At 34.7% G+C, this 22,907-nt stretch overlaps 4 protein-coding genes across 6 annotated transcripts; 2 read left to right on the top strand and 2 right to left on the bottom strand.

Annotated features, from left to right (window-relative positions):
• Window positions 1-3,622: 3,622 nt before the first annotated feature.
• LOC108192241 (uncharacterized) lies at window positions 3,623-5,753 on the bottom strand. The gene is made up of 10 exons (XM_017372089.1): window positions 5,613-5,753; window positions 5,248-5,527; window positions 5,071-5,170; window positions 4,865-4,989; window positions 4,694-4,775; window positions 4,491-4,602; window positions 4,294-4,396; window positions 4,051-4,175; window positions 3,770-3,970; window positions 3,623-3,667 (listed from the first exon to the last, which is right to left on the bottom strand). Exons 1-10 carry the CDS (start codon window positions 5,751-5,753, stop codon window positions 3,623-3,625), a joined length of 1,314 nt encoding a protein of 437 aa, XP_017227578.1.
• A 1,139-nt stretch (window positions 5,754-6,892) lies between these two features.
• LOC108192214 (uncharacterized) lies at window positions 6,893-7,834 on the top strand. Its single transcript, XM_017372088.1, has one exon. It carries the CDS (start codon window positions 6,893-6,895, stop codon window positions 7,832-7,834), a length of 942 nt encoding a protein of 313 aa, XP_017227577.1.
• On the bottom strand, window positions 7,185-14,373 carry LOC108192707 (pentatricopeptide repeat-containing protein At3g29230). 3 transcript variants are annotated; one of them, XM_064094192.1, is made up of 3 exons: window positions 12,428-14,373; window positions 12,176-12,333; window positions 7,185-8,502 (listed from the first exon to the last, which is right to left on the bottom strand). In XM_064094192.1, exons 1-3 carry the CDS (start codon window positions 14,282-14,284, stop codon window positions 8,478-8,480), a joined length of 2,040 nt encoding a protein of 679 aa, XP_063950262.1. In that variant the 5' UTR covers window positions 14,285-14,373; the 3' UTR covers window positions 7,185-8,477. The 3 variants fall into 3 exon arrangements, with proteins under 3 accessions (XP_063950262.1, XP_063950261.1, XP_063950263.1); XM_064094191.1 differs by lacking the exon at window positions 7,185-8,502 and adding an exon at window positions 8,559-8,753; XM_064094193.1 differs by lacking the exon at window positions 7,185-8,502 and adding an exon at window positions 8,559-8,705.
• Window positions 14,374-14,956: 583 nt separating this feature from the next.
• LOC108203287 (uncharacterized) lies at window positions 14,957-16,832 on the top strand. Its single transcript, XM_017372087.1, has 2 exons — window positions 14,957-15,691; window positions 15,747-16,832. Exons 1-2 carry the CDS (start codon window positions 14,957-14,959, stop codon window positions 16,830-16,832), a joined length of 1,821 nt encoding a protein of 606 aa, XP_017227576.1.
• Window positions 16,833-22,907: the final 6,075 nt, after the last annotated feature.

Below are 22,907 nucleotides of genomic sequence, written 5' to 3'. Positions count from 1 at the left end.
ACCTATAAAAACAGAAAGCACTAAACCTCTCACATTACTGCAGTTGTTCACTTTTCCTTAAAAATAAACCAAAAAACAATGGAAAATGGTTGGGACTTGCCACCAAAAGGATTTGTCAAAGTGAATGTGTTTGGGGTTTTCTTCCACAACCCCTTGTCAAATGGCAATACCTCAGGACTCGGAATTGTCGTTAGGGATTCTGAAGGAGACATTCTACTGATGGTTTCAGGGTCGCTCCAAATTATGAATGAAAGAGCTAATGAACTGTGGGCTATGCTTCTTGGTTTAAGGGCTTGCTTGTATGTTCGAGAGCATAATGTCATTCTGGAGACTGAAGATGGTGAGGCGGTTGCTGAATGGGAAGGTTGGAAGGCTTACATTGACCCAACATATGAAGATGTGATAAGAAGTCTAGTGAAGAGGACCACGGACAAAAGGCTCAAACTGCATGTTTCGGTGGTGAATGAGAGTAAGAATCATCTTGCACGCTATCTTGCGAAAGATGGAGCTCTGAATCGTACATTGCCTGTGATCATGCCAAAGCCATTTGGTAGGGTGAGAGAAATTTGGCACCTTGACATGGGCTTAGGAACCACGGAATTTGGTTTCGATCTGGTGACCGAGGAACAGTACAGAAAAATCAAAGAGGGAGACTCGAACGAAGCCATGGGGCAGTTCAATCCGGATGCAGAAGGATCACGGTTTGTCTTCGGACAGTGAATGTGTTGGAGGAAGAATGCTATGGTGTTCTGAATGAAGTGTTGTGCTTACTTGAACTTAACAATGTTTTTAATATAATGTTTTTATTATAAGTTGGAAGCTAAATATTGAATTTGTGATTCTATATAAAGAGGTCCATACTTTTCTTTGTTAAATGTTTTAGTAACATTCAGTATCCTCCCAGCATAGTAGAGAAATGTAAAGTCGAAAATATAATATAGTGTTAAAAAAAATGTAAAATTAATGATCCATTTCGAGAAAAAAATTGGAACTCTCAGTGTATTGTATATTGTAATTACCCGGTTCCTTTTAAAAGAGAATATAAAATAAGATGTCGTATAATTAGAGTTCTTGGTAATTGCATAGGAATGACTATGACCGCACCTTTTATTTGTAACAAATATTGTTACATTTATTTATTTGTAAAATTAATGATCCATTTCTGTGAAAAAAATTGGAGATTTTAGTTACAAATCATGGAGATAATTGTATATTTCAATTACCCGGATCATATGAAAAAAATATAATTCAAAATTTGCTATAATCACAATAATTGGTACCTGTATAGGAATGACTATGAGTACACATTATTGACTTACTGTATCTATTGACACGTTTAATTGTTTTTCTTAACGAATATGATCAAATTTATTTTTCGTAAAAAATTGATGTAAGCGAATATGTAATTACTTTTATTTGTTATATCTTAAAAAGAAACCACAATTGAATTAAATCAATTAATTGCAAAGAAACTGATTTATAAATCAAGAAAAGCATAAAGCTTAATTGCACCCAACTTCGTAACTGTCGACATTGAATATTAGTTGACTCTGTATTTTAATATTGTATCAGTACAAACCCTTCTCACCCTGTTAAAGCTGCATCTCTCCGTTTTGCCTTCTCGATAAAGTATGGCTAGGGGCATTTAGAAGCTGTCTTCTTCGTGCTCGCATGCAAGTACTAATCTAAAAATTTTGTATTGCCCTGTAGAGATATGGAATGCTCTGGTTTTATCTCCGAGAAATTCATCAGGGTTCTCACTGCTGCTGATACCACATTGGATGAGTTGGTGAGTGCATTTTTTCTGGGTGTTTAGTTGAATTAGTTCTGGATCTTGATTTGTATTTTTTTTCCAGAAAATACCGAGGGATTTTGTGAGAAAATACGGTTCAAGGCTTGAGGATAGTCTTCTACTGAAATTTCGAAATGGTTATGAAATAGCTGTTGTTTTTAAGAATGAAAGAGGTTCGCTTTTGGGTGTTTTTTCAATTTTTGAAGATTTTGGTTTGGAAGGGGGCAAAATGCTATTGTTCGAGTACAATGGGGTCCGAGACTTCAATGTGTTTGTTATAGGGAAGGATCTTACGGAGATCATTTATCCGAACATTGTTCACTTCACCCAAAACAGGCGACCCCGAACTGGTACGGATGCTTCCTCTGTGTTGTCGCTGTTTTGTTCTGTAATTTTTGCATTGTTTTAGGCTACATAAAGTGTGTATTATGTAAGTGATAATTTTTGTGCTAGTGTCTTTGAAAAATGGTGGGTTGAAGTATGTTCATTTTGTGAAGGAGGAGGAACCGCTGTATGATGAGTTTGTAAGTATGCCTATGTACATCTTAATTTGAAGAACAATATATTTTTGTCATTTTGCATGACTTTAGTTGTATTTGTAGGAGCCTCCATTCTCATTTAAAGAGAGATGTGGCATGCTTCAGGGATATCACACTTTCCTTTTCAGCAATGGAAAGAAAACAGTGGGACAATACAACCATGAAAATGGGAAATATCAGGGTCTCGCCAAGATCTGCTCTATATTAGGGCTTCAAAACTTTGGAAAATTTAACCTTGTTCTTTTCAGTTATGAGGAAATGTATGTGACCACTGTGTCAGTGTTTGATGACCACTTTTTAGAGGTCTTTCTTCCGGGTACTCCGCTCTCATCTGGTAAAGAAATGAGTAGTACTGAACACTATTGTATATTTTCCATGTGCAAGGCATTTTGACACATTTGTCTTGCTTATTTCATTTGTTTGAAGGTCTAAACTCACATAATCCTACCGTACGTGGGCGTATTGAAATCACTATCCAGCCTTGCCACATGTACAAATATAGTTATGGGGTGGTAAGATTCTTGGTAGAAAATTGTGTACCCTAACTTTTTGTAGTTTCCTAACTTCAAATGAGCTTTGTGCAATGTGATTTTAGGATATATCTACTGAATACAATGGTATCACCAATTTCTGGAGGAACATCGACTACATAACTGTATATGCAGCTGGTAGTGCATGGAAGCTGCAGGTGAGGTATCGGGGGGGGGGGGAGTCTCAGCGGACAGCGATTAAGGACGGGTGGATGCAGTTTAGAGATGATCTGGGGTTGGTGGCAGGTGATGTGCTTGTCCTTGAGTGTGCAGACAGCTCTATACAACATTTCTGTGTTCAGGTTATCAAGAACCATGGTGAATAGACCCTGTGTATTGCACCATAGGTGAAGTTATGCCTTAAATCTCTATTAAGTACTCTATGATGTCTAGTTTTTATTTTTCTGCAATAACATTCTCTATCTTAGGTACTGAACCTATTATTAATTTGGAGATTATCTGTATTACCTATTAAGTACTCTATTAAGTACTCTGTGAAAATGTTGAAGTAGTTATCTCTATCTTAATTTGCAGTTAATGTGTATTGAACTCTATTGGTTACATGACATGACAACTTGTAGCATTAGGAAAAGGTTGAAAATATAATAAGCAGTCTTGATGTGCATAAAAGCTAAGAGTTTCGAAGGATTAATATTTGCATACGCACATAATTAACATTACTTTGCCTCATTAAGATGTTCTTCTGGGAGCATGCTTGACTTCAACAGCACACAAAATGGTTTGCAGAATCAGTTGGACGCTTAAGGCATTGATATGTTATCCAGATGAACACTGTTCCCAGAACTCTGTTCAAATATGCAATCTAAATTAGTTTAAGTTAATCATTAAAATAATCATTCATATGTTATCCACATGGACATAACATGTAGGCAATCTCATCCTTATACCTGTGGAACTGAAACCTCTGTTGGTTGCTGGACAGAACATGTAGGCAATCTGACGGCAGTATGCATCTCAAGTCCTCTGTACAGGTCATTTGCCACGTAAAGTTCCTCCTTGTCTTTAATATTAAACTCCCTTATTTCGAGCTTAATTGTGTAGTCATCTTTTTCCATTGTCTTCAATGCTGTGGGGAATTGACCCTTTTCCTTCGTATAGAGACATATGGTGTCATGATTGATGAGAAGTAATTTGAAAAAATATGATTATTGCTGTGTTTGTTATGTACCTCATCCTCCATCTGGAAAACAGTCTTTCCAAAGAGTTTTCGAATTGGTCGGTCCATGAGTAGGATATCAATGTCCCCTGTTGTGTCTGTGGCCGTGATACAAATTCCAAACCTGTAGTATACATCTATGTGATATTGAAGGTATTTTGTTTAAAAACGACGAATACAATTTCAATGGAAGAAAGACTAACTTCTTATCAGGATAGGGTACAATTCTGTTGCAGTTCTTGCATTGAAACTTGCCTCCAACCTCATCAATTTGCTTGTAACATGTTGTACATTCCGCATAAAACCAGCTGTTTGATACGTGAACAGTGATGATACGAACCTGACATATAACCTCTTCCTGCAGAAAATGGATGACAAAAAATAATATTTCAACTTTGACAAAACTTTGTTAATAACTGAAACTGACAGGTTTTACACAACAACATGAATACCTCAATATAATCTTCCCCCAGTTGCTTGATTTCCTGAATTGAAATGAGCTTGGGTTCCTTTTTAGTCTGTATGATTCTTATGTGTTCTTTCTTAAACTTTGGATCAGCACTCCTATACATGATACATAATTATCTAGTTTTTAAAAGAATCTATGATTCTTGCATCAATGCAAACATTACATAGTATGTGTTAAGTATCTTACATTTTGCGTAAATGGGCGACACTGTGGTGGTTATAGTTGATGTAGTAAGCCGTGGGATTGAAGTTGCATAGATCATATTCATCTTGAGGAGAGTTACACATAGATCATATTCATCTAAGTTTATAAAAGAAATATTTGTACAATAAATGGAATATTATCTGTGACGCATACCTTGGAAAATACCAACTTTCCCAGTTGCGATAATGATAATCAGAGGTTCTTCAAAAGTAGATGAACTGACCTCCTGATGGAAACACTCAGCAAGATCTCCCCATAGAGTTACATTTAAGTAATGGCTTTAATAGACAATATTCACATTTTTTAAAAATATGAAGATGTTAGATGTTAACAGTAGAAACCAATGCATTAAATCTCACCTTCCATCTGTGATTATCATTCTTAACTGATATTTGTCGACTCCCTGCTTGGTGTGAACCAACTTCAAATCATCTCTTCTTGTCACAACTCCGACAACATCTGATTTTGGTAAAAAAAATGAGTTTGTACAAATAAATAACTCATTAGCTGGGACTGTAATATGTATGCTTACATACCTGCAAGATAAGTGGTTTGGTTTGCCAAGCTCTTCATATCTCCGAGATCACAGAACTCGAAACAGTTTTGTGGAATAAAATATTCCTTCTCGTCCATCTCCTTCCCACGTGTCTGGTTTGTAAACTGGATTTGTTTGTCATTGCTCACACACCTCCATTTGTCCAACTCGGTGTAGTTCTTGACTTTGAAATTTGTGATTGTGTACATCTTGCCAACAGTAAACATTTTTTGAAGCTTTTCCAAGAGGAAAAGTGGCACAAATGCTTGCATCCTAACATTCTATAAAAGGGTTGCAAGAAAATGTTAAAACTGGTAGCAGTTCGAATAACATGTTTGGAGATTCTTAAATACACAGGGAGTATACCTTTGCATCAAGTAGTAGGAAATTTGAACCCTTATATGGTTCTCCTCGTGCAGTTTGCCCTCTCCATTCCCTAATACTCCTGACTTTCACCCTCCAGTCAGTTCTTCCAGTATGCACATTACTGAGATATTCGTAGCTCATTTTTGCTAGACTCTGAAATTTTATTTTTGCTGGAATGTGCAAATGGTTTGTAAATTGATTCGTATTTTTTTATATGATGGTAATATTGGTGTGGTGATTTGATTTTTAACCATATCATTCAATACATGTATTTACTGGAACAGCTGAAATTAGTTGGACAGTATTAACTCAGAAGGATAAAAGCTCAGAATGCATACTGTAGTATCGTACTACAACAAAAGGATCAGTCACAGTTTCCAAGTGTTAACAAAAGAGCAATTAACAGTCTAGAATTCAAATGTAGCTAGGCCAAAATAGTACAGAAATTTCAAGTGATGATAAATGCAAGCTGGCGGAGCCAAAACAGTGTAGTCCCTCTACCAATTGCTCACATCTGGACAAAGCAAAATGAGACAAATTCAGAACATATAATTTGACTTTAAAGAACATGTATTTTATGATGTAGACATACTTTTTCCAATTTTGGATTCTTCAGTTTTGGCTTTGGAGATTTCTGTGGCACATCATAACCAACAACAGCAGTAACCTTTCTAGCTCTTGCCTTGTTACTTGACTGTCCAGTTGGGGGGTATTAATTTCCACCATTGGGGTCTGAAGAACATGTAATTAATGGTTATTAAATTTAGCAAGAAAACGAATATGGTTAATTCTTTATACAAAATAAAAACTAACCTGCGAGATCTCAGTTGGTTTAATATGTCTTCTATTTTTCCATAAAGAAGTTGTTTCATCGTAAACGACATTGTAATGTTATCCTTCTGGTGCTACCAGCTAGTCAAGTTTAAATACATTACCAGCGGAGTAATTTGTCTCATTTACACCCTACCTCTGGATAAGTAGAAATTGACCCATGCTTTAAATATACAGCCGTCATTTGTCGAAACTAAAATAATAATTATATACTCCATCCGTCTCAATTTATCTGTCTTTTTTGACTTTTTAAGATCAAATTGACCGAAGTTTGACTGATATTTATATATATATAATAATTAGAAAAAATTATGAAACTAAAATAATAGTTATATATTTAGTAATACAGAGGGAAGTCAATGCAAAGTCAAAGCAACGCGGAAGAGCAATCCAAACTTCACCCATTACTCTTTTGCTCCACTCCGCACATGCCACACATCACAGAAAAGATGGACAGAACACAGCAAGAACTGAAATCACTGGGAGTGTTCGGCATCTACAGAGAAGGCCACAGAATCATGGCCCCGTTTCGAAACATCTTCAATCAGGTTACTATAGCTTTCATTCTCCCGCTATCCTTGATCTACCTCTCCGAAATGGAGATTTCCAGCATACTGTTCTTTCGAATGGCATTCAGAACATTAGATGATGGCAACCAAAACACATCCTCAGACTGGGCCAGTTATGTTCTTTTCAAGCTTGCCTACTACACTTTCCTTCTTATCTTTTCCCTCCTCTCGACATCTGCTGTTGTTTACTCCATTGCTTGCATCTACGCTCATCGCGACATTTCATTCTACAAAGTCATATGTGTGGTGCCACAAGTTTGGAAGCGCCTGATCATCACATTCCTTGTCACTTACGGATTGACTTTCATCTACCTTGTGGTCGCAGTTTTAACCTTGGGTATCTGTTTAGCGTTCGGTGGAACTGCCTCTGTAGTCCTTTTTTTCACCTTCTTGATCATATACATAATTGGTTTCGTCTATCTTACCATTTTGTGGCAGCTGGCTAGTGTCATCACCGTTTTAGAAGATTCCAGCGGACTCAAGGCGGTGAAGAAGAGCAGGAAGTTGATCAAAGGAAAGATTTGGGTTGCTCTGGCCATCTTTGTGGAGTTGATTGTTGTTGTTGGGGTAATACAATTTGTGTTCTATGTTTATGTAGTGTATGGAGATCTCTGGGAGATGTGGAAGAGGGTTCTTGTTGGAATCTCATGCCTTGTACTACTTGTGCCAGTATTTCTCTATGGCTTGGTTCTTCAAACGATCATCTACTTTGTGTGCAAGTCGTATCATAATGAAATGATCGATAAGCCTGCCATGTCTGACCATCTTGGAGGGTATGAACGTTTGTATCAACCAAATGAGGTGCAGATGGAACAAGTCTGATTCACTGCTACCAGCAATCAGTCAATAGCAATAATATTATCAATACAATCAAGATTGCTAAACATGCCGTTCGCTTGTATTTCTATGGAATGCAGATTTTAAACTTTCAGTATTTATCGGATCAAGGAAACTAATTCATATTAACAACACATATTTAACATGATCTATCTTCATATACTCAAGATGCCGCAGATTAAATTTAAAGGCTAATAACGGCAAATTATAAATTTCAGATATCATCTGTCATAATTTGCAAAAGTATATACCATTAACTTGTATTTTCTACATATTTAAGAAAGTAAAAATATTGGCTGGGTGATTTAGGAAGAGGGAAATTTAGGGGAGATGATTTTGAAAAAAGAAACAAGGCAAAACGTCTAGCATGAAGATGATGCTCTTGTGTGGGCATTCATTCGCTGTGTACCAAACAATAGATCAGCTAAATATGCAATATATAGGGAACACTTTCACAGTGATCGCTTGAGTATATAAATATTATTTTGTTAGACAAACAAATAATAGAGTAAAACGATGACTGTAAATTTTTAACATGAACTATACAAATACCACACATATTTACCTTTTCCTCTGCATTTCTTACTGCATTATTAGATTATCTTTGAAAAAGGCAAGTCCATCATGTTCAGACGCTAAATGCTCCTGTTTTCCTAAGATCATAACAGACCTTACACATTAAAACCAATCATATATTTTTGCGACAAAGTTTTATATGTAAACATGTAGTTAAGCATTCTTTGATTACATCCCTCACTTTTTCTCGAACACTCAAATCACAGCTATTCAACACTTCAATTGCTGGCAATGTTTTGCAGCAGCAACTGACTTGGCCTCCAAAACCGGTGACTGTCAGCTGTCAAATAGTTTGTCATTTACCAAAATTGAAGTTGTTTCATATGACCTGGAAATGTATCAGACATGTTTATTATTTACTGAATACTTCTCATAAAGTTGCAGCCCTTTCTCTTTTAGAATGGCCAGGTGATATTGAAACCTATAACATACTCTTGTGTCATCTACTGCTCCTCTCGTATTTAAAATATATATGTAATATTTATACAAACAAAAATAAAGTAATATATACAACTTAATTTTGTAGTTACATAACATTTACTTTCTAAGAAAATTGTATTGAATTAATTCTATTAACATTAATATTATTAAAATAGATGTATTTGTTATTCAGGATTAAGAAAGAATCACACCTGACAACACTAAGTATTGTGTATTATTACTAATGAGAACGCATTTGGAGACGATTCAGATGTACAAGTTGACGACAAAGAGTTTGTTTCATTTCCAATTGCGGTTAGAAGGTATAGGCACGTAGCAGCTGCCAATGCTGGTCTGTCTCTCCTTGATGAGGAACAATGTTTGAGAATTATGAATTATTCCTTGTTTCAGAACTAAAGGTTGAATGTTTCTTAAAGATGAGTATAATAATGAGAAAAAAGGAAATAATTAATTAATATAATATATATTATTATTTAGGGACATTGATTGTGATTATCACATATATTTTTTTTTTTTGACAAATATGGCTTATAGCCTTACAAATGAGTATTTGTTTTAAGATATTCTTGAGGTGAGCCAGGGTCGAACCCTGAGACGACAGAGGATAAGCCCTTAACCATTGGGATATCCAACCGTGTATATTAGTTACAGTAAATAAGTACATAATAAGGACTATTTTAGTTTATAGTAGTAGAATTATAAAAGAACTTGTTTCCTTTATTACATGATTTAATTTACATTCCAGATTTGCTTATTCTCCAAGTTTTATGACCGTGGTTATTAGATAATGATATTTCACTTTGATGATCGTTGGATAGATCTAACGTTTTGTTTGTGACTCTACCTATTCTCCGCAAGAAGATAGATTTTTATCCCCTCTTCAACTATTTTTTAATTTCCTCCTACATCAACGAAACTCAAGGAACATATTAAAAAACGAGAATGAGCCGTAGTGAGACAGGGTAGGGATTTTATTAAAACACGAGAATGAGCCGTAGTGAGAGAGGGTAGGAAAAATTCCATAATCAATACATCTAACACAAGCAAATAAATATTAAGACTACGAGCCTGTTTGGCTGTTTTTAAAATTGTGACTTATGACTTAACTTGACTTAATATGATAAGCTAAGAGCTTAAAATGTCTGTTTGAGTAATTTTGACTTATTGATGACTTATGGGTTGTTAGAAATTTAATAATAATAAGATAAATGATTTATGGGTAACTTTTACCAAAAAAATAAATAAAAAGTTAAGTCATTGAAAAAATTAACTCAAACTAATTTCATAGTTCAAGTCAGTTTTTAACTTATTACACAAACACACATTTTTCAGCTTAAAATCAAAAAAGGTTTTAGCCAGGGCTTAAAGCCCACACAAACATGCTCTCCCATACTTAATCTACCTCTGACTTAACTTGAATTATACGAACTTCCAAATACATGTTGACCTCTTGAAAGACAAAACACAAGTCAACTGATACATCATAACTTAAGCCTATTTGGATATTATTTTAACTAACTTACTCAACTAACTAACCTGCCAATTTTTATTGTAATAAGAACGTAGTTTAAATTGTCTGTTTGGATAATTTTATATTATAGGTGACTTACGACTTAATAAAAAAAATTGGCAGGTTAGTTAGTTGAGTGATGAAATTATTATTTTTCTAATTATAAAAAAAATAAGTTTTTTGAAAAAGTACATCCTACCAACTTCTAACTTTAAGTCAGTTTCCAACTTATTTTTAATGCTTCTGGCTTATTACACAAACATACATTTTTCAACTTAAAGTCGAAAATGGCTTAAAGTTCGGAACCTATAAGCCCTACCAAACAGGCTCTTAGTTTGCCTACATAGTGAAATAGTAACAAAAGACTGCAAGCATATTCTAGATCCAACATTTCTTGAACTTTAGTAACTTCTGCTTCTGGAAGCATATCTTTTTGTTAAAATAAAACATGTTTATCTATTAGATGGGAATACCATTTCTTTATGGGCATACAGCTTATACAATAACCATCAACTCCTCATATGTAAATATTCCAATACTTTTACTTTCAGGGTCTTGTAAATTAAGCCAGGGTTTGACTTAATAATTTAAAATATTATCAATTTTTCGAAGTTTGTTAAGCGGACATGATCTTCAGCATATCTGTTTCTAAATGCAAACTAATATAAAGCAGCTACAAACTAGTAATCAAGAGCACCACTTTTTGCTACCCTCCATCACCTAGTCCTTTTACACTTTACAATAATATATATATATATATATATATATATATATATATATATATATATATATATATATATATATTCACGTATTGTAATCCAAAAAACTGATGAAACACAAGCTTACTAATTAATATAATATATTTTTTATTAAATAAATTTAAAAAAATTAAAACATTAAATACTGAATTTAAATAAGACTGAACATTTATAAACTATATTTATAAATAACATTTTACAAATATAATAAGTATTCAGAGTAATCATAAATAAGAATGACAATTATACAATCAAAATGTAATACAATAAAAGGTATATAAATAATAATATTCTCTATGGAAGAATGTGTGTGTGTCTCTGTGTGTGTGTGTGTGTGTGTGTGTCAGTGTGTTAGTGCTCAAAGAGGAACAAAAAAGAACACGTTCAAATCAAATATAGAATCGCATCTAAACTTGATTAAATTTTAATTTTAAACTAATTAATCTGTTATTATGAATAATAATAGTATCCAACATGTCTAAGAATCACTATGGATTAAAAATAACATAATTCTATGTAATATTAATCATGCAAAAATATATATATATGATTCTATTATGGATTCTGTTCTGGATTTCATTTTGGTTTCTATAATATTTCATACTAATAATTTGCATAAACGGATGTCAGATTTCATTTATTAAGTTTAATTGGTGTTTAACTATGTAATTATAATCTTAGCAAGTCCCTTTTTATAAAAAATGAAGTAGTATGATAGTGTTCCTATTTTAAGGTGTTCTTTTTGGAGTGCAGCCCATATATATTGGTATATATTTATGTATTATTTATGAACTAAAATTTAAAAGGCCATTTATGTGTTAGCAAGAAATATGTACTTCTCTAACTCTAATAGTTAATAGCTAAGTTCCTATTTAGTAAAATACAAAGTTTCCATGTTATTATTATCTAGTCCGACTCAAATTATTATATAATCCATATCTTTATTATTAATCCGGCCAAAACACATTCTAGGATCTTATTTTATGAAGTCTATAATAATATTATTTATTCCAGCATTAATAATATAGTATAGATGTGTACCTGAAAATGAAGGAAGCTAAATCAGAATGCTGGAGTTCTGCAATCCATTTAATGCTACTATTGTTCCTTGCAAAAACCTTCAGATACAGAGTACTACTTGTGAAACTAACTATGGGTGTCGTTTGCTGGCACAAGAAATTATCTGTGAACCAATCCATCTTCATGCCAGAAATAGCTTATAACACCCCCCCCCCCTCCCCCTCCCTTTTTGCGTTCCTCTGAGAGCATTGTCCAGAAATGAAAAGTTCTAACACTACACTTGTAGAGAATGTCTCTGTTAGCCATTATGTGTGCAGTCAAATTATCCAAAGTCTGATAAATTTCTTTCCTGTGTCCATGCTTGGTATCTTTAGCAAGAAACTCGTGTGCACACTGACCTATTTGGATTAAGCTACATCCTGGTACCTTTTCGATTCCTTGCTGTCTCATTGACATCCGAACATCCAAAGCATCCTGCCAGCGTTCCACTGATGAACTCATGTTTGTTATGAGTGTCAAATAACCAGGATTTAAAGGCTCCTCTAATAATATTTTGCTCTTCACATACTCAAACATCTCCCCATTACGATGAATCTTACAAGCGCTAAGCAGTGTGGCCCATATAACAGCATTAGGCTCCAACTGCATGTTGTCTACAAACTTAACAGCCTCCTCTAGCTTTCCTGCCCGACTGATAAGATCAACCACACAGCCATAATGCTCAATCTGGGGTGTTACATTATAGACATTTATCATTTGATCAAATACTCTTTTTCCCTCTTCTACCAACCCACCATGAGTACAAGCTGTCAGAACAGCAATGAAGACGACTTCATCTGGTTTTGGTCCTTCCAAACACATCAAATAATACAGTTCCAGGGCTTCTCTGCATTCTCCATTAACACCTAGACCGGTAATCATCGTAGTCCATGTAATTATACATCTTTGACGCATCTTATGGAACACTACTCTTGCATTTCCCAGATCTCCACATTTCGCAAACATGTCTATTAAAGCATTACCTAATGGATTTGACAATTCAATCTTGTTATTCTTTATGTAACAATCGATCCATTTTCCATGTTCAAGAGAACCCAAGTGAGTGCAAGCAGATAGTACACTAGTCAAGGTAACCTGATTAGGCTTGCATTTGCCATCAACCAACATATTTTGGAATAACAGAAGAGCTTGATCAAACATTTTATTATTAACATACCCCGCAATCATAGCATTCCACGACACCTCATTTTTCTCTTCCATCCGATCAAACATTTTCCTTGCTGCTTCCAAATTACCTACTGCCGTATATCCGGTTATGATTGCGGTACATGAAACCACACTTTTCACAGGCATCATCCTAAACAGACCCTCCGCAGCTTCCATATGACCAAGTTTAACATACCCCGAAACCATAGCATTCCAAGAGACCTCATTCCTCTCTGGCATTTTATCAAAAACCAACCTCGCCACCCTCATATTCCCCGCCTTCAATGTCCCTGTAAGAACCGAATTCCAAGTCACAATATTCCTCTCGGGCATAACTTCAAACAACCCCACGGCCAACTCAAGCTCCCCACGATCCATATAAGCTCCAATCATCGTATTCCACGACACAACATCACTCTTAGGCATTTGACCAAACACCTTAGAACACACCCCCACATCCCCACAACACTTTCTATAAAAACCCAACACAGTATTCATCACAAACAAACTAGAATCAAAACCCATCTTAATTACATGACAATGTACCAATCTACCACAATTTAAACTCTCCAACGAATCAAAACATTTAAACAAAAAAGTAAAGGTGAAAGTATTTGGACATATATAATTACTCAACATTTGACTGTATATGGTCAATGCATCTTCATGGGACTTACCAATGAAGCATTTGATTAAGGTATTGTAAGTAATGAGATTGAGATTGTTGGAACTGCGAAATACATTGACAGCGTAGTTGAGAGAAATGAGGTCTAAAGAGATGTTCATGAGTTTTGGGACGATAAAGTTGCAGCCTTGGCGACCAGTAACGATGATTCGAAGGTGAGTTTGTTTAAGGCGTTTCACAGTTTTGCAGTTCTGTAAAACTCGTAGCATTTGTTGAGTTTGGGAATTCGCGCGCTGCATTGGACAGTTACATGTACAGCATCTCCGGACTCGGATGGAAAAAACAGGACTCCACTGATATCGAGATGCTCATTAGTCATTATACTACTCACCCCCTCCCATTGTTTCTTTACCATTTTTTTTATTGCCACAGATTGAAGATTTTTTTTAATCACACCTATTTTTCATAATTTTTTAAAAAAATTTCCGTAAGAATTTAGATTGTAAATATTTATTTAGAAAAATAAAATTCAAAATAATTTATTAAACTATATCTTATAAGAGTTCTAAAATACGTGTCATTTAAACATAACATTATTTTCAAAAGATACTTTTACTCTGATACAATGTATATACCTGGGACGATGATGTAGTTGTAGGGTATAATGGTAAATGTATCTTTAGGCGCCAAAATCAGTTACAATTCTGTTATGAGTAAGTGGTGGCTAGTGGCCTAGTCTACAGAATTGTATAAAGCTGGTGTAATGAGGACAGTTGCTGTTATGAAAAACATTATTCATTTTCTCAGTTCTCTCTCTCTCTCTACAAGTCTCTATCTCTCTCTCTATCTTTACATCTCTCTAGTCTTGGTATCTTGATATTAGCTAAGCATACTGCATCAATGGTATCAGAGCTGTCTTTCCTCCATTAATCAATCTGGCGCCTCAAACACGAAACTCTTCTTCCAGCGGAATGGACGAGCAGATCAAAGATCAATTTCGTTCCATTAATGATCATTTTATCTCGATCGATCATCGAATTTCTGCAAACGAATCTCGATTTGATGGAAAATTGGAGGAGATTTTGCAGATGATGCGAAATCTTAAAGAGGTTGGAACTGGCAGCAACGCAAATAGGAGTGAATCTCTGGTGACACCTCCTGGAGGTAATGTCAAAACCCTAAGTTTCACACCTAAGGTTGAATTTCCTAGATTTGATGGAACTGGACCTAAAAACTGGGTGAAAAAATGTGCTAAATACTTTTCACTCTGTAAGATTCCTGAAGATCAACGAGTAGATCTTGCCAGTTTGTATATGTTTGATAAGGCTGAAGTTTGGATTTCTAACTACTTAACTACTCGTAAACAAGTTGATTGGGGAGAGTTTGTAATTGATTTGAGTGCCAGATTCAAGGATGATATTAGTCATGATATAGTAGAGCAATTCAATAAGCTTCAGCAGTATACTACTTTAGAAGAGTATATTGATGACTTTGAAAATTTGCGTTCACTACTGTTACAGAGTAATCATACTTTACCTGAGACATATGTGCTTGAGAGTTTTATTGGAGGTTTGAAACCTGCTGTTAAACCGTTTGTGAGAGCCTTTAAGCCTGTGTCAGTGGCTGATGCAATTTTATATGCCAGACTACAGGAAGAATCCTTGAGTAATACTCACAAAACAGCAAAACTTCCTATGTCCCCTACTGTTTCCAAATCAACTTTCTCTTGTTACTAAAACACCTATTCTCCCAACACCTCAGATTAAGCCAATATCACAAGGATTTACTAAGGAAAATCCAAAACCATTTAAGTTCATTCCTGCTGAGGTTAGGGCTGAGAAAATGGCTAAAGGATTGTGTTACTACTGTGATAAGAAATATGAAAGGGGACATAAATGTCAATTTAAAGAAGCTCAGTTATTCACTGTGGAAATTCCTTGTGATACTACAACAGTTATTACAGAAGAAGAAGTAGAAGGAATGGTGCAAGAGGAGTTTTCTGATGAGCCTTGCATTTCTGTTAATGCTTTAATGGGGAGCAACACTTTTAATACTATGAGAGTTCAAGGTTGGGTGCAAGGGAAACCTATTCATATATTGATTGACTCTGGAAGTACTCACAATTTCTTGGATATAAAAACAGCACAGCAACTAGGTTGTAGGAAGGAAAGTATTGGTCTGCAGGCTATCACAGTAGCAGATGGAAATCATATAGCTTGTCAACATGTTGTAAAAAATTTTGGTTGGAAGTTAGGAGGAAAATTTTTCAATGCAGAAGCAATGTTGATTGAGTTGGGTAGTTGTGATATGGTATTGGGAATTCAATGGCTTAGCACTTTAGGGAATATTAATTGGGACTTCAAAAAATTGATTATGGAGTTTGTAATTGAGGGACAGAAGGTGAAGCTTAAGGGTATAGCTTCTCAAAAATTAAAGGTGCTAAAAGGTCAACCTTCTCTCAAACTGTTGCAGAATAGTACTCAACTGTGTTTGTTACAGTTAAGACAAGTTGGTGTATCAAGCAATGAATTGTGTCAGCTGGAAAAATCTCAAGAAACTTCCATACCTGACAATACAAATGCAGACATTCATACCAAATTAAGAGAGCTGAAGGAACAGTACCATGATATATTCAAAGAACCAGATCAGTTGCCTCCAGTAAGAGGATTATTTGATCATAGAATACCTTTAGGGGTAGGTTCTAATCCTGTCAGTATCAGGCCTTACAGGTATCCTCTAAAACAAAGAGACATCATAGAAAATATTATTGAGGAAATGTTGCAGAAGGGCATAATTCAGCAGAGTGCATCTCCTTTTGCCTCTCCTGTGGTATTAGTTGGAAAATAAGATGGGAGTTGGAGGTTGTGTGTGGACTACAGAGAGCTGAACAAAAGAACAGTAAAGGACAAATTTCCTATACCTGTAGTAGATGAGTTGATTGATGAGCTTTCAGGATCCAGAGTATTCAGCAAAATAGATCTCAGAGCTGGCTATCATCAACTAAGAATGCACACTGAAGATGTATTCAAAACAGCATTTAAAACCCACAGTGGTCATTATGAGTTTCTTGTAATGCCTTTTGGGCTTACAAATGCTCCAGCATCATTTCAGGGGTGGATGAATGCTATTTTCAAACAATTTCTCAGGAAAAGTGTACTTGTGTTCTTTGATGATATTCTCATCTACAGCAAATCTCTGGAAGATCACTGGTGTCACCTACAACAAGTATTTGAGCTGATGAGACATCATTCTTTGTTTGCCAAGGACAGCAAATGTTGCTTTGTCATGGATAAAGTAGAATATTTAGGCCATTTCATTTCTGGTTATGGAGTTGAGACTGATGCCAGGAAGATAAAGTCTATTGTCAACTGGCCAGTTCCTGCTTCTGTCAAAGAATTGAGAAGTTTCCTTGGTATCACTGGCTACTACAGAAAATTTATAAGAAACTATGCAGTTATCAGCAAGGCACTGACTGACCAGCTGAAGAAAGGCTGTTTTGCTTGGAGTGAACAAGCACAAGATGCTTTTCAAACACTGAAAATTGCTTTGAGTACTGCACCTGTACTTGCTTTACCTGACTTCAATAAGGTGTTTGTAGTAGAGACTGTTGCTTCAAAAACAGGCATTGGAGCTGTTTTAATGCAAGATCAGCATCCATTAGCTTTTATAAGCAAATCTTTGGGGCCAAAATGGCAAAAGCTATCTGTGTATGAAAAAGAGTTGCTTGCTGTGGTCTATGCAGTTCAGAATTGGGAGCAGTATCTTATGGGAGGTCATTTTATCATAAAGACAGACCAGAAAAGTCTTAAGTGGCTGTTACAGCAAAGGATTTCAACACCATTTCAAGTTTTCTGGTTATCTAAGCTAATGGGATTTGATTATGAAATCCAATATAAAGGGGGAAGTGAGAATGTAGTAGCTGATGCTTTGTCTAGGCTACAGGGATCTGAGATCTTGTTAATGGCTATTTCAGTGGTGGATTCTGAATTAGTTAATATGATAATTCACAGTTACACTCAAGATCCATACTTAATGGAAATTAAAGAGAAACTGGAACAGGGACATGCTGTAGACACATTTAATTTGCACAGTGGACTACTCAAGAAATCTGGAAAGATTGTAGTGGGGCCAGATGTACTGTTAAGGGAGAAAATAATTTTGTGGCAACATGCTTCCCCAGAGGGTGGTCATTCTGGTAGGGATCATACCATTAAAAGAGTTAAAACTCTCTTTTATTGGCCAGGGATGTCTAAGGAGATCAGACAAAGGGTAAGACTGTGTCAAATTTGCCAAGCATCTAAATATGATGCCAGTCCCTATCCAGGCTATTTGCAGCCATTACCAATCCCTCAAGAAGTGTGGATTGATATTTCTATGGACTTCATTACAGGATTACCAAAGTCTCAGGGTAAAGATGTGATATTTGTGGTGGTAGACAGGCTGAGTAAAAGTGCTCATTTTATGGCCTTGAATCATCCTTTTACTGCAGTTCAGGTTGCTCAATGTTACCTTGACAATGTGTTCAAACTACATGACTGGCCCAGATCAATTGTAAGTGATAGAGACTCAGTATTTTTGAGTCAGTTCTGGAAATCACTCTTTGCTTTGCATGGAACAGAATTATTGTTATCTTCAGCATACCATCCACAAACATATGGTCAGACAGAGGTAGTCAACAGGTGTTTGGAATCTTATCTCAGGTGTATGTGTGGGGATTGTCCAAAGAATTGGTCTTTGTGGTTACCACTAGCTGAGTGGTGGTTTAATACTCATTTCCATAATTCAATTGGAAAAACTCCTTATGAAGTGGTTTATAGTCAATCACCACCATTGCATCTGCCTTACTTGCCTGGAGAATGTGCAGTGGTAGCTGTTGATAGGAGTCTGCAGAAAAGGGAGGACATGATTGCAACTCTTAAGCTCAATTTGACCAGAGCTCAGAATAGGATGAAACAACAAGCAGATAAGAGGAGGTCTGAGAGACAGTTTGTTGTTGGAGATTGGGTCTGGTTAAAGTTACAGCCTTATAGGCAGAATTCTGTTCAACTGAGAAGGAATCAGAAATTATCTTTCAAATATTATGGTCCTTTTCAAGTGATTGTTGCTGTGGGAAAAGTTGCTTATAAGATACAGTTGCCTATTACTTCTAAAATCCATGATGTCTTCCATGTGTCACAATTGAAAAGTTATGAAGGTCCTATTCCAAGTACTGCTAATGTTCCAGTATGGTTTAATGAAGAAGATGCTGCTGTGCAACCTAAAGCTGTTTTAGAAAAGAGAATTGTCAAAGTAAAGAATGCAGCTCAAGTTCAATACTTAGTGCAGTGGGAGGGACTAAATGACTATGAAGCCACTTGGGAGGTAGCAGAAGCATTTGTGCAGAAGTACCCTAACTTTGCTGTGTTTACATAAGCCTTGTGGACAAGCCTCTTTTTAAGGGGGAAGATATGATGTAGTTGTAGGGTATAATGGTAAATGTATCTTTAGGCGCCAAAATCAGTTACAATTCTGTTATGAGTAAGTGGTGGCTAGTGGCCTAGTCTACAGAATTGTATAAAGCTGGTGTAATGAGGACAGTTGCTGTTATGAAAAACATTATTCATTTTCTCAGTTCTCTCTCTCTCTACAAGTCTCTATCTCTCTCTCTATCTTTACATCTCTCTAGTCTTGGTATCTTGATATTAGCTAAGCATACTGCATCAGACGAAAGGATTCGAACAAACTTGCTCCTGCTACTCAGTCGAAATCCTTAAGCATCGTACAAAGACGTGTTGTAGGAGTAATCTATTACTTTTCGGGTGAAATTACCACAACATGAGCGTTCTTCTTAGCAAGAATTATTGCAGTAAAATAATGGTTAGGAGGATTTAAAAGGCATTATGTCTGTGGGAAAGTTCTATGAGCACTAAGAAAAAGACATTACCATGTCGTAGGCTTGCTAGCCTGATTGAAATCGAAAACTTGGCTCAATTGAAGCCAAACTGGGTTCCACCCCTAAAGTGTGGGGCTTGTTAATTGAGGAGATATAAATAAAGGAAAATAATTGAGGAGCGCTGAGGGGCGAGGAGTAGGAATCTATTCTCCTCCTCTCGAAAAGATAATAATTTTTTTTTCAAATGTGTTTAGAACATTCTTACTCTGTTTTTGAATATATGAGTTTTGACTTTTTCATCTAGACATCGAATAGTTATTCATAAATAAAAATAATTTTGTTAATATATAAATTCAAAAATATATTATTTCGACATCATTTATATAGTTTTATAACGTAAATATAAATTTTGTATAAATATAATATTATTTTTTAAGTCTTCCAGGGTTAATCAATAATAAATATCTTTGATTATATTGAAAGAAATATATAATAAATTATATTTTTTTAATCAATTATTACATAAGGATGGATCATAGGAAGATCACGGAATGCAATCTCTACTTCTAATTTCGGAATCCAAAACTTCAATAATCTAGGTTTAATTTCATCGTGATGGTTGAATTTGCACAATATCGTTCTAACATTATCTTGTTTTTCAATCCTTGTTTGAATGGAGAATAAAGATCCCATAAAAAATTGTGACAAGTCTTAATATTTTAAAACTAATTATCATGTATGAAAAATTAATTTTAAAATTAATTGATTACCCGCATATAAATAAATACTTAATTATGATATAATCAAAAAAATATATAAATTATTATAAATAAATCATATATAATCTTGCATTCAGTTGCAAGGTGCCCGATGTCATTGCCGGTGTAGCACCGCAACTTACTTTTGTCACACATATTTGCTTTTGAATTTCTACTCGTTGAGTCAGAGACTCAGAGCAATAACCCGAATAGTTTTTATTACGCTGAGACTTATTCACATACGTTTCCAGACTTTCTCTAAATTCGACGTGCTTGAACATGGCCGTCATATAGGTTATGGACGTACGTGCTTGAACATGGCCGTCATATAGGTTATGGACGTACTCCCTCTGTCCCATTTAATTGTATACGTTTTTTTTTAACTGCTCGACACGCATTTCAATACTCTTATAAAATATAGTTACGAAACTTATTTTTGAGATTTTCTTTTTCTGTATAAAAATATAACATCCAAACTTTAATTCAAAAAAGAAAATTTTAAAAATAAATTACACAACTACACTTTACAGGAGCATTAAAGTCCGTGCCGCGTCCCCGTCTCCCAATGTATGGAGGGAGTATCTTCCACTTGGTCAAGCTCCTCTATTCTCCGTATTTTCTGACACCTCGTCAATTTCAACTTCAATATATTCAGATTTGACTGATCAGGGCCGGTTTTTGAGACGTGCAAGGTGAGCGATGGCACAGAGCCCCAAAATTATAGGGTCCCAAAATTATAGGAGCCTCAAAATTTAGAAATCAATGTTTTATTTAATAAAAAAGATTTAGAGAATGAAATTGAAAATTAAAAATTTTATATTTATTTTCATTCTATTTATTTATAGATAAATAATTACCTAATCTAATAGATTAGTTTATTATGTCTATTTACATTTTAAATTCTTTTGTGTTGTATCTTTACTTTTTTTATAATAATTACTCTTTTATTAAATGTTTTCATAATGTTTTTTACATATGATATTTTTTCATATGTACTATAAATTTCATTCTTTTCAATAAAATATAGATATATCTCAAATAAATTCATATATAAATTTTGTTTAAAATACTAGAATTACTGATTATTTAATAACATTATTTATCTTATTTTAAGTGACCTATTTTAATTTTATAAAAAATAGTATTTTTATTATTTATTTATTTTAATAATATACATATTTTTTTTATTATTTGAGGCCTAATTCATATTTTAGCACAGGGCCCCAAAACTCTCCTAGACCGCCCTGTGACTGATTCTACCAAGATGGAGATTGTTACAGCATCCGCAATGCGTATATCCAATTTCTGACTTCGAAGACCCAACAAGTGTGCCATCTAGACAAAAGTAGTCCTCCAAGATGTAACCGGCCAACTTACTCCCGTGCTCTGTGAGTTGTGACTGTTTAGGTGAAAAGTGGGTCCAGGTTATGTTTAATATAAGGCTTAATTATACATTGGACCTTTAAGTATGATTATGTGTATACATAAACCTTTAAAGAAAAAAATCATACACGTCAACCTTTAATGTATTGAATGTGTACATTCAGACCCTTGCTTCTTAAAAACACAATTGACCAGAACATCACAGCTAGGATAATCTCGGCTGAAGCTAAATTGAGGGTTCCAAATTTCCAGCCTCATAATATTAGTATACATATTCAATTAACTTATATGTAATTAACTTTATTTTTTATTTAAAATTAGTTTATTTAACAAAATATAAAATTAAATTAAATTATTTCAGTAGATTAGGCTTTAAAATATTTAAAATATAAAATATTTCAAGTTTCAAATTAATTTAAAATAGAATAAAATTATGTGGTGTATATTTTTTTTTATTAAAAAAGCCATACGTTGAAATATTTCAGTAGATTAGGCTTTTACAGACCTACCCAACCCAAATAAACACATAATATTTAAGCTCTGATAGAGTTTCAAGATTACAGTGCGTTTTGTTATTAAAGAAATGATATTTGTACAATTATCGTCATAATATGTATATGCCAAATTTTACTCCCAAGATTACCCTCAGCTATGATGTCCCCGGTCAACCGATTTATTAATTTTTGAAGAGGCAAGGGCCAAAATATACACATTCAATACATCAAGGGTTGATGTGTATGCTTTTTTTCTTTAAGGGTTAATGTGTATACATGATCATACTTCAAGGGCAAATGTATAATTAAGCCTTAATATAATACTCATAAACAATTTTCATAGTTTACGGAAAGACTGAAATATATAAATTAGAGTAAAATGCAAAGTGTGTACTTGCACTTATATTTTTGTGCA

The sequence above is a fragment of the Daucus carota genome, chromosome 5 (assembly GCF_001625215.2).
Source record: "Daucus carota subsp. sativus chromosome 5, DH1 v3.0, whole genome shotgun sequence".
Lineage (NCBI taxonomy): Eukaryota > Viridiplantae > Streptophyta > Magnoliopsida > Apiales > Apiaceae > Daucus > Daucus carota.
Note: the sequence above shows the minus strand (reverse complement) of the source record. Positions and strands in the feature narration are given on the sequence as shown.